Raw genomic sequence first — 12,497 nt, forward strand, 5'->3', positions numbered from 1 at the left:
CAGCACCTTTTGTCCCTTGTTATGGTCTGAATAAATAAGAATGCTTGGGGACAAGGCAGTGGTCAAAGTTTTGTTGTTGTTGTTGTTGTTTGAGATGGAGTCTTGCTCTGTCACCCAGGCTAGAGTGCAGTGATCTTGGCTCACTGCAACCTCCACCTCCCAGGTTAAGCGATTCTCCTGCCTCAGCCTCCCCAGTAGCTGGAACTACAGGCGCGCACCACCATGCTGGCTACTTTTTGTATATTTAGTAGAGGTGGGGGTTTCACCATGTTGCACAGGCTGCTCTCGAACTCCTGATCTCAAGTGAGCCGCCCCCCTCAGCCTCCCAAAGTGCTGGGATTATAGGCATGAGCCACCGCACCTGGCCTTTGGTGAAAGTTTTTGCAGCTAATTCCCTGGTTTCTAATTTCCAGCACTCATTTCTTCCTCTAGCTGGATCAGTAGATTGGGAGTAGGGATGCTCAATAATTTCAAGCCAGGGACCTTGAACTTTGCTTTCACCTCCAGGCCCCACAAACCTGTTTATCAATGTTGTTAGTGCCCATGGCCATCTAACGTGAGGCCGGTCTTCTGATCCAAACCTGCAAAGAACATTAACTCCATTGTGTGAGTCTAGCACGAACTCACGGAGCACCCCGCAGAAGCATCCAAACACGTGGAAAACTCAGTCCGTGGGTGATTGGCGTGACCCTCCTCCAGACGCCCTCCCTGGCTTCAGCAGGAGGAGGTTGAAGAACTGTTCAGAGCCCAGCTACTCTGATTTTCTTCTGGTTGAGATTGTACACTTCTTTCCCTAGCTAAAATAGAGTCAAGGAATCTGTGCATTTGGGACATAGGTACGCATTGGCCACATAGGGTTAAAAAGTATTTTGCTAGTTGAACTTTCTTTTGATGAATCTAGTAATGATTTTTTTTTTTTTTTTTTTGCCTGCGTAAAAATTCTGCAATTAAGTGACTCCTTAGACTAGATTGCCTTTTAAATGTCATTGGCACTGTGGGCAAAGTAAAACTGATCCTACAGCTCTGTAACTTCATAAAATAGAGCCTGGATATGGGAGTTGTCGCTTCTACTTGTTGGGAAGGGGACTCCTGTTGGCAAGTTAAGGCAGCTTAAGGTTTAACAAGAGAAAAGAACTGTTAAATAATCTTTAGTCATGTAAAGTTGTGTCCTGGAGGCTGAGGTAGAAATTCCTGTGGGCTGATAGCCAGAACAATTCATTTACTTCATACAACCCCTTGTAGCTTAAACTCACAACCCTCTCTGGGCCCCATCCATTGGCCTTGGTGTCTATTTCTGATCATCCAGAAAATGAGAACATTGTATTTTAGGAGAGGCACCAGGGTGGTGGTGAAGTATCTGGGCGCAAGACCAGTGGAAGATATGGTTGGAAAGGCAGGTAAAATATTTGATTCAGGTTTTAGGTGTATTTTATCAAATGGCCATACCATTGTTTAGCTTATAATCATTTGTCTCTTTACCTTTGATTGAGTCTATCCTTATTAGAATAAATGTACCTACAGTTGGAGAAAACCAGAAATAGAAAGATTCTTTGTGTACACATTTCATATTTTTGCTTATTCTTTCAACACACACAAACACACAAATACACCCCCCACCGCCCCCCCGACACACACACATCAGGGCTAGTATCTTTTCCTTTTGATCTCTTCTTACTGTACCTTGACATTCAATAACTGCTATCTGTTTGAATCTCTCGTTGAAATCATAATTTTGGACTTGCAGAAATTCTTTGAATTGGGAGGTCCCACTAAAAGCCAATCACTCCACAGGTTCCCTTCTTTGAGTGGACATGAAGAAATTGGGGAATGTGCTATTTTTTTTTTTACCGTGTGTTTTTCCTTGAATCGGTAATGCTAAAATCTGAAATAAAGGGTGGGGAGGATGTATGGAGGTCTGAGTTCTCAGAATGAAACCCTCAACAGCACCTGTTTCTTAAATAGTGGTGAAAGTGAAAAAAAGGCAGTGGGACTGGTAATGAGTGAGGTGAGTAGGAAGGAACAGGCGGGCCCAACTCTCACAGGCGGTAGGCCTCAAGCCTCTGATCTCACTTCTTTGTCTAAGCCTGTTTTCCCATAGTCAGAGGCCCTTTCTTGCTCAGTAGGACATCAAGAATAAGATTCAAACTGATTTTTCTGTAGAAATAGAAAATATTGGTGCAGAAGCCTAACTCTAGGGGTCTCTTCCACGACAGGCAGGGGTAGTTACCTGCCACCGCCTATCCCTTCCTCTTGGGGAGCAGGCATCTGGGTACATGGCTTGTACTGAGAGAACAATAGTGAGCTTAGAGAGGCCCCTGACCTCTAAACGTGGTTTTAAAAAAATATCTTCGGCTGGGTGCGGTGGCTAACACCTGTAATCTCAGCACTTTGGGAGGCCAAGGCAGTTGGATTGCTTGAGCTCAGGAGTTCAAGACCAGCCTGGGCAATGTGGCGAAACCCTGTCTCTACAACAACAACAGAAAATAGCTGGGCAAGGTGGCCTGTGCCTGTAGTTCCAGCTACTCAGGAGGCTGAGGTGGGAGGATCGCTTGAGGCCAAGAGATTGAGGCTGCAGTGAGCCTTGATCGCACCACTGCATTTCAGCCTGGGCCACAGAGTGAGACCATGTCTCAAAAGAAAGAAAAGTTTTTTTAAAAATAAAAATAAAAAATATCTTAGAGCAAGTGCTGGACCCCCCTCAGCAACTGAAAGTGATTGACCCATTTTTCCTTCTTGCTTCTCTTACAGTAGCCATCCCTGCCATTGGGGCCCAGTATTCCATGTTTCCAGCAGCTCCAGCCCCTAAAATGATTGAAGATGGCAAAATCCACACAGTGGAGCACATGATCAGCCCCATTGCTGTGCAGCCAGACCCAGCCAGTGCTGCTGCCGCCGCAGCCGCCGCAGCCGCAGCCGCAGCCGCCGTCATTCCCACCGTGTCGACGCCACCGCCTTTCCAGGTAGAGTTCTGATTGCAGTCGTTGTTATTTGCGTGTGAAGCCTCTCTTTATCCTGGATTCATTTAGTATTCAGCACTGAGAATTTACTGTGTGCCTGGCTCTCTTTTACAGCTATGCGATTGGGTGACACAAAGCATTTTGAATTTGAATCATGACAGAAAAAAATAATTGTAATTAATTGTACTACCCTAATAATATCATTGTTAAGGGTGGGAATCAATATGTAAAAATGATGTGTAATTTTTCACAGTGTCATAATATTGTGCATATATGTTTTTTAAATAGCACTGAATAATTTTTAGCTCATGATGTTAAAGAGCTGACGCACAAAGTCCAGGGAACGATTTCGCATTTTCACATTTCACACTGAGGCTCCATGAAGATTTCTTTAAAAAATGTTAACCCAGTGGGTGGGTGTATGTGTGTGTGTGTGTGTGTGCGCGCGCGTGTGTGTGTAAAGAGAGAGAGAGAGAAAGAACATCTGTATAGATATGTAAAATTTTATGCTGGGTAGAGTGGCTCATGCCTGTAATCCCAGCACATAGGGAGGTCAAGATAGGAGGATCACTTGAGGCCAGGAGTTCAGGACCAGCTTGGGCAACATGGTGAGACAGTGTCTCTCCAAATATATATATTTTTTAAATTAGCCTGGCATGGTGGCATATGCCTGTAGTCCCAGCTACTGGAGAGGCTGAGGCAGGAGGACCGCTTGACCAGCCTTGAGGTCAAGGCTGTAGTGAGCTGTGATTGCACTGCTGCACTCCAACCTGGGCAACAGAATGAGACCCTGTCTCAAAAAAATTTTTACAAAATATGTCCATAATCCTCTCCTCCAACCATATCTCCCACTGTTCCCCTATCTGTTCCCAAACTCATCTTACCATGTTGGCCTCCTTCCCCACATTTGTTCATACTGTATCCTGGTTTCTTTATTCTCATCTCTTCCATAGAATCTTCCCCATCCACCTCCTAGAGAAATGTTCTCTCCTGTACTCCTCATTACTACATCATTACTTGGCCTGTGGCTGCCAATGTGTTCTATCTTCCAAGGAAAATGAAGCTCCTCTAAACCAAAGACTGTGTCTTGTTTCTTTGCATCTTCACCTCATAGGACATAGGGAGGACATCCATTTAACAGAAGAAAATCTTGTTAAAGCTGTTCTCTGTGAGGCAGTGAATCGCAAATACTAATCACAAGTACTCAGGCCCAAGACCCCTTACCCAGCTGAAAAAGAATTATCCAGGTCACTTCTTTTCATTTTTGATTTTTGATTTTTTTGAGACAGAGTCTCACTCTGTCACCCAGGCTGGAGTGCATGGCTCACTGCAACCTCAACCTCCCTGGTTAAAGCAATCCTCCCACCTCAGCCTCCCAAGAAGTTGGGACCACAGACGCACACCACCATGCCCGGCTAACTTTTTTATATGTAGGGAAAAAGTCTTGCTATGTTGCCCAAACTGGTATTGAACTCCTGGGCTCAAGCAGTCCTCCCACCTCAACCTCCCAAAGTGTGGGATTACAGGCCTACATTTTTTAAAAAACAGAGATTGTTAGACTCTAATCCCTGAAGTTTCCAATTCAGTCAAACTGGGCTGGGGTCCTAGAACTGATATTTTGCACAGCTCCTCAATGATTCTGAGACAGAGCCAGGCCTCTGACCCTCCACAGTAGGATGCTGTTTACTTGCTTTTGCTCACTCTGAATGCTAGTCTTGACTGCGTTATTCAGAAAGGGCAGACTCACTGAAGCTTATTTGTCTTTCAGTCTGTCATTAAGTATTCTTTAACTTGGGATTTCTGAAAGACAAAAAGAGGAACTGGTTGTAAATGACACTGTAGAATAACAACTGAGTGTAGTTATAGTACTTGTGGACTGATGGTAAATATTTACAATAACTTAGCAGCAGTACTTAATGAAATTTTGATAATAATTTCTAATTCTTCTTTACTAAGAAACTCATGAACATTTGTCTTTGATGTGCACTGTGAGTTCTGGTCAGGTCCAAATTCCAGGCACCATAATCATGTTCTGACTATTTCTGTCTCCTATCAGTCTGCACTGGCTGTTGCCATCGGGGTTCTTTTTTTTTTTTTTTTTTTTTTTTTTTTGAGACGACATCTAACTCTGTGGCCCAGGCTGGAGTGTAGTGGCGCGATCTCGGCTCACTGCAACCTCCGCCTGCCAGGTTCAGACGATTCTCCAACCTTAGCCTCCCAAGTAGCTAGGACTACAGGCACGTGGCCACCACGCCTGGCTAATTTTTTGTATTTTTTTAGTGGAGACGGGGTTTCCACTTCATTGAGCCACAGTTTGAAATGTGAAAATGTGAAATCGTTCCCTGGACTTTGTGCGTCAGCTCTTTAACAGGTTTCACCTGTTAGCCAGGATGGTCTTGATCTCCCGACTTCATGATACGCCCTCCTCAGCCTCCCAAAGTGCTGGGATTACAAGGCCATGAGCCACCACGCCCAGCCACCATCAAGGTTCTTATTTGCAGTCTTTGCTTATCCTCCCCTAGCTTTAATCATCCTCCCCTACGTTGTAGGCGCTCAGGGGTGTTCCTGTTTAGCCATTTAGTTAAAGCAAGGATAACCGCTCCTCCTTGACAAGAGGGAAGACTGCAGGGACTCTTCACCTGAATTAGAGGCACATTTTTGGGGGGTTTTTGTTTTGTTTTGTTTTGTTTTTTGTTTTTTTGAGACGGACTCTCACTTTGTCACCCAGGCTGGAGTGCAGTGGTGGGATCTCAGCTCACTGCAACTTCCGCCTCCAGGGTTCAAGCGATTCTCCTGCTAGGGGCACTTTTTAAAGATGGATAAATGTTTCTCCCACTACCACCATTGCATTTTTCTTTATTCCTGCTCTTTGATATGCTGTATTATTGCAATTGTATAGTGGTCCCCCCTTATCCATGGGGGATACATTCCAAAATCCCCAGTGGATGCCTGAAACACAGATATTACCAAACCGATAATATACTACGCACAATTTTTTTTCCTTCTTCACAGTTTCACAGATAGAAAATTTCTTTCTTACTGTAGATCTTAGCAACCTCAGCATAGGATTTTTTTCTTTCCTTATTAAGTAGAGAACTTTCCCTTTTTCGCTTAGAGGAAGGCCTTTAGTGCTCCTCGTTGGCATATCCAAAATGCCAGCATCTCTACTCTTGCACTTTGGGGCTGATGTTAAGTAAAATAAGGGCTCCTTGACAGTCAGTCTGATAACCCAGATGGCTACTAAGTGACATGGGGATGGAGCACAGACAGTGTGGCTTTCCTGGACAAAGGGATGATTGGCGTCCCAGGCAGGACAGAGAGGGAAGGCATGAGATTTCATAGAGCTACTCAGAAGGGTGCACAATTTAAAACTTATGAATTGTTTATTTCTGAAATTTCAGCTTAATATTTTCAGACGTCAGTCAACCGCAGGTAACTGAAACCATGGAAAGCAAAACCAAGTGCTTCCCCATATATTCTCATTTTACAGATAAGAAAATTAAGGCCCAGCAAGGTGACAGAACTGCTAGCCAAGAGTAGAATTGGGATTAGGAGATCAGGTCCCTGATCTGTGTATGCTCTGTCCTTATAGTATGGTGAATGCCATATAAAAGGAACATCACACGAATGAAAAGAGAAGCCATGGGTTTGGGGACCTACTCTTGATTCCAGGCCATAAGCCAGTGCACATGTATGTGCAAAACTTAGTGTTTGAGTGGGCAGCCTGAACCCAGGTATTGGGCCAGCCTGTAGCACATGGCAAGGTCTCTCCCACATGTTGCCTTCCCTGCCATTTCCTCTCCCTTTTTGCACTGGTTATTAAACCTATATCCACACATGTGGAAAAGATGGCTTGTGCTGTGAACACAGTCTTTCCAGTTCCGGAGCTCCTCTCCCTGGTTGTAAAATGTTGCTGATGAGACACTCATTGTTTAGTGTTTAGGAAGCAAGTTAACATAAGGCTAAAAGTGCAGACTGCAGAGTCACACATTGCATTGCTTAAAAGCTGTGTCACTTTGTGCAGGTCATTTAACACTTCCACACAACTCCATATAATCATAGTACCAACTGTACTGGTGGCTGTGATGATTCAATACTGTCATACAAATAAGGCACTTAGAACAGTGCCTGGCAGACAGTAGTCTCTGAGTTTGGGGTTTGTTTTTGTTTTTGTTTTGTTTTGTTTTGTTTGAGACAAGGTCTCGCTTCCATTGCCCAGGCTGGAGTGCAGTGGTGCGATCTTGGCTCACTGCAACCTTGAATTCCCATGCTCAGGTGATCCTCATGCCTCAGCCTCTTGAGTAGCTAGAACTACAGGAGTATGCACCGCCATACCTGCCTAAGTTTTGTATCTTTTGCAGAAACTCCTGGCCTCAGCATCCCAAAGTACTGGGATTACAGGCATGAGCCATCTCACCCAGCCTCTGAGTTAATTGTTATAATTATCATTATAATTATAAATTAAAATTATTATAAATTATAATTACTATCTGATTATAGTTTTTAAAAGTACTCTTAGGCTAGAAGTTCCTTTGAGCACAATTTTGGAACTCTGATTTGCAAATTTTGTAACAGAAATTAGAACTAATTCCTTTATAAAAATCTGAGAAGAAATAATTACTTTAATTCACCATTTCATAGATGCTGAATTGTTTATTTTGAAGATGTATTAAGATATAGGGAGATCATACCAGCATTTACTACAAGGCATTCTGTGGCTCATGAGGTGCACCAAATATTTTGTTAAATGAATGTTTTATTTTATCCAAAATCTCTTTTCAATGAAGCATCTCTCAGAACTAGTTTGATGGCAAACACTTTGGGAAATACTGAACCACAGTCTTCCCATTCGTACTCCTGTTTATTCTGAAAACATCTTATGTTGCATTTTCAAGTAGACAGAAGGAAGTAGCAGGGGCTTTTCTAGAGCCAGTGGTGGCCGTCGACATTTCAGGCAACTTTACTTAGCTTGTCCTTCCCCACTCCTTCCTCATTTGGAAACTGCTCCTTATCCTTCAAAACCCAGCTCAAATATCCCTGCTGCAGAGACATTTTCTCCAACTTCCCCGTTAGTTGGTTCTTTCTGTAAGCTTCTACAACAATTTGTATACATTAATGGTGTCATCTCTTAGGTGGGAGATGATGGAAACCATCACATTGACTGAAAATTATGTATGGTCACAATTTTTTAAGGTCACAGCTTAAGAAGCTGTCCCTTTGGAGATCAGTATATTTTGTTTCTCTAAGTTGACACAGTCTGCTCCTCTCTCTGTCTTTGAGACAGATCATATTCCATCAGTTAAGTATGAGTTGAGGCTGCTGGCATGTATCTAGAGACCATATTTAAGGAAAAATACTGATTTTTAATTACTGTGAAATCAACTGTGTGGAGGGTAGATTCTCCACTGCCTTCTCTAGCTCACTCTGGGGCATAGACTGATTGAGTAGAATAGTAAGTAGAAGATTCTAGAATACGTACAGAGAAGGTCCTCCTTATCCACAGGTTTTGCGTCTGGATTCAATTCTTTATTGAAAAAATAAAGACAATAAAAAATAACAATACAACAATAAAAAACAATACAAATGTCAAAATACAATATAACAAATATTTACATAACATTTGCATCATATTAGGTATTTAAGTGATCTCGAGATTATTTTTAAAGTATATGAGAGAGGCCAGACGTTGTGGCTCATGCTCGTAATCCCACTACTTTGGGATGCTGAGACAGGAGGATTGCTTCAGGCCAGGAGTTCAAGACCAGCCCTGGGCAACATAGTGAGACCTTGTCTCTATGAAAAAAAAATTTTTTTTATAGTATACAGAAGGATATGCGTAGGTTAAATGCAAATATGCCATTTTCTCTCAGGGACTTGAGCATCTGAGGATTTTGGTATCCATGGAAGTCCTAGAGCCAATCCCCTGTGAGGATACTGAGGGGCAACAGTATTTCATCTTTCCCTCAGCCTTCCAGGCCTCTCACTTTCACAAGGTTGCATCACTGAGTTTGAGGATGCAGCTCCACCTTACCTCTTCAGTGGCTCTTATCCCACTTCCTTACAATAATTGCTATTTGCCCGCCCCTCTGCCTTCCTCTCCCTTGCTTTTATGTCTTTGTATTCCCAACTTCTGGGAGAGGCTTGTTGAATGAATTGATGATAGGCACATACACCTGTTCAGGAAGGCTCCTTTTTGTCTCTTCTCCTCAGGGCCGCCCAATAACTCCAGTATACACGGTGGCTCCAAATGTTCAGAGAATTCCCACTGCCGGAATCTACGGGGCCAGTTACGTGCCATTTGCTGCTCCGGCCACAGCCACAATCGCCACACTACAGAAGAATGCGGCAGCCGCGGCCGCCGTGTATGGAGGATACGCAGGCTACATACCTCAGGCCTTCCCTGCTGCTGCCATTCAGGTCCCCATCCCCGACGTCTACCAGACATACTGAGGCTGGTGACCAGCGCGAAGACAAACCACACGAACACCACTGAAGGAACGCTTGACTATTTATGAAGAAAGAACCTGTTGAATTCGCACATGCAATCTGAAAGTGAAGAATGTTCGCAGATTTATTTCTGAAATATTTTATATACATGAAGTTTTCACTAGTTTTTTAAGACTATTTTCAACTTAGCAGGCCTGCGTTTATACATTTCCAAAAGACTTGTAATGGTTCGTGCCTTCATACCATCTTTTAAAAATTTGTATGCTGTACTACATTTGTATAGAGGTTTTTGTTGTTTTTTTTTTTTTTTAAGGATATATTTTCAGTATGAAGGTTATTTTCTTAACTTCTGCACTCCAGAGATTTCTATTTTGTAGTACCTTCAATAATATATCAACTATATATTAAAAAAGCACACTTGAGCAGCTAGGGAACTATTTTGAAAAATATATACAATATTTAAAGATACAAACAGTAGTGCTTAAAAATACTACATAAAACATTATTTTAAAGGTTATACTGGAAAGTGCAATTTTAAAATGAGTAAAATCTTTGTATTTCTGCTGGCATTAAGGGTTGATGGTGTTACCATGTATCATCATGGCGGTACTATTTTTTAAAAGAAACACTGATTCTCTCCTTAAGCCAACATTGAAAAGACTTGCCACACTTCTGAGTCCAAACACTGGAAAGCTCTCCTTTGCCACCGTTAGCTGGGCTCATTCTCCATGTGCCTTAACCTTACACATGCCCCCACTACCCCATCTCTCACCCTGTCCCCTCCTCCCCAAATTCCCAGTCCCTCCACAATGTTTGGCCAGCCTAGGACTGATGAATAGCTCTGAAAGAGAGAGGAGCTGGTGGCTTTTATACTTCTTCCTGGGTTTTTGTTGGGGTTTGTTGTTTCGTTGTATGTTTTTTGTTTTGTTTTGTTTTGGTTGGGGAAGTATTATCTTCTATGTGTGCTATTTTCAGCAGCAGAGTAAGTACAAGGTTTTAATCGAGCTGCATTAGACACCTTTGCCTAGCTATTTAATTGCCCAATATAAAACTTTAATGCCATTTCTAATGCTTTTATTCATTTTTGAAGTATGAGTTTGTAGGGACAAAGAATATATGTTATCATAGACAAGACCCCCAGAGACTCTTGTCAGCAGAAAGTTATGCTTCTAGTTGCCTTACCATGTTTCATGCAAAACTGTCCGTGGTCCTCAAGGGTGTTGGAAACATTTTGTTTATTAAATCTCTCTTCCCTTGCTGTGCACTTGATGGGTGAACTGAATTGGGGTGTGCACATCCAGGAGGAGGAGGAGAGACCTGTAGAAGTTTAAAGATAGTTTGTAAATATCTTCTAATGCTTGTTTTTAGTCCTTTTATGTTGCAGAAGTTCATGGTATGTAGTTTAATGCAAAATGAAACCATTTTATTTCAATGTTATTAAAAAGGTTTGTTTTATTAGGAAGTTAATGTATTGTTGCAGTGTTTTGTGCCTGTTTAAAGGCTTTTGTTTAGCAGAGTGAATGTAAAATACAGTAAAATGTTAAGATTGTCATCTACTTTAAAAATATGTATATCAACTTGGAATTGTTTTTTAAAGGCTCAATCAAGGAAGTGAGGTGTGCAATAAGGTAGCAAGTACACAGTTGCGTTTTTATGTCATATTAGAGATCCATACAATCTTTCCACCATGGGATTTTTGTTGATGGCTGAATTCTTGTGGATTCATAAGAGGATCATGCCCTTAGCAAGTACTTTTGTTTTGTTTTAAATTAAGAGATTCCCAAATGCCTTTTCCCTCCTCATCTTGAGACGAGATGAGTTTTTATGTGTAAGCAATATTTATTTAACTATTCTATAAAATTATTGAGTGCCTCCTGAGGCCTTTAAGCACCCCTAACATTCCTTTCCATCATTCTTTTAAATGACATAAAGTAATTGTGCAATGTTCCTGATGATGTACCCCGCAAGCTGCATTGAAACTCATATCTCTTGGAATGAGTGACTCAACAAAATGTAATTTGAATCAGATCCTCATCCCTTGACTATGTGAAAAAAGTACTCTCCTTCTAGTGAAGGATTGTCACAGAGTTTCACTGGATGAAACCGTGACCCAGTGTTCTTACTGTATTTTACGTATGCCTGTAAATTATTTGTGAAGAAGAAGAAGAAGAAGAGGAGGAGGAGGAGGAAGAGGAAGAGGAGGAAGGGGAAGAGAAAGGAAGGAAGGAAGGAAGGAAAGAAGGAAGGAAAGAAAAGAAAAAAAACAATGATACCTTAACATGGCAACCACCAAACTCCCTTAAAAACAAACGTTGGTGACATAGCTAGTTAAGTATCAGTGAGCCTCCAATCTGGGACTTACCTGTTCCTATTGTTTCAAAACCATTTCACGTACACTACTGAGATAAGTTTATAACTTGAAATGTGAACTTTTTTTTTTTTTTAGTGTTAAGAACAAACTATATAAATGTAAAAAAAAAGTTTTAGAGTTCTGTTTTCAAACATTGCTAGTGGTTTAGTTAACTTTAGCTGCTTTATATTTGAAAAGCTTTTATTTAGATCTTGCTCCATTTACAGTACATTCTTAGGATGTATGTAGTAAATAAAGCTTTCTTTAAAGCAATTGCAAGACCTTATTTTAAATTGTGTTTTCTTTATACTGATTTATTTTTTCTAAAATAATTAGGAAAACCCTTATAGCATAGAAAGGATTGGCTAATTCAATATTTTCCATTGGAGAAATCAGCAAGTTACGGTCATGTGTTTGTCTTGGGACTACCATTGGAGATGGATTACATTGGCCAGGTGTGGTGGCTCACTCCTGTAATCCCAGCACTTTGGGAGGCCAAGGTGGACAGATCACCTGAGGTCAGGAGTTCGAGACCTGTCTGGCCAACAGGTGAAATCCCGTCTCTACTAAAAATACAAAAAAAAAATTAGCCAGGCGTAGTGGTGGGTGCCTGTAGTCCCAGCTATGCAGGAGGCTGAGGTAGGAGAATCGCTTGAACCCAGGAGGTGGAGGTTGCAGTGAGTTGAGATCGTGCCTTTGCACTCCAGCCGGGACAACAAGAGCAAAACTCCGTCTAAAAAAAA

General features: G+C 41.8%; 1 protein-coding gene and 1 long non-coding RNA gene across 12 annotated transcripts in view; one reads left to right on the top strand and one right to left on the bottom strand.

The window, feature by feature from the left end:
- The window catches only part of RBM47 (RNA binding motif protein 47), a 209,581-nt gene extending 197,554 nt beyond the window's left edge, over window positions 1-12,027 (top strand). For all 11 annotated transcript variants that reach the window (XM_050790366.1, XM_050790359.1, XM_050790369.1 and 8 more), the window contains 2 exons: window positions 2,749-2,960; window positions 9,168-12,027. In XM_050790366.1, coding sequence (XP_050646323.1) covers window positions 2,749-2,960; window positions 9,168-9,407 — 452 coding nt within the window. In that variant the 3' untranslated portion in view covers window positions 9,408-12,027. The remainder of the gene's footprint in view (window positions 1-2,748; window positions 2,961-9,167) is intronic.
- Window positions 1-12,497, bottom strand: part of LOC126954671 (uncharacterized) — a 217,549-nt gene that overhangs the window by 35,947 nt on the left and 169,105 nt on the right. The window lies entirely within an intron of this gene.

The sequence above is a fragment of the Macaca thibetana genome, chromosome 5 (assembly GCF_024542745.1).
Source record: "Macaca thibetana thibetana isolate TM-01 chromosome 5, ASM2454274v1, whole genome shotgun sequence".
NCBI lineage: Eukaryota > Metazoa > Chordata > Mammalia > Primates > Cercopithecidae > Macaca > Macaca thibetana.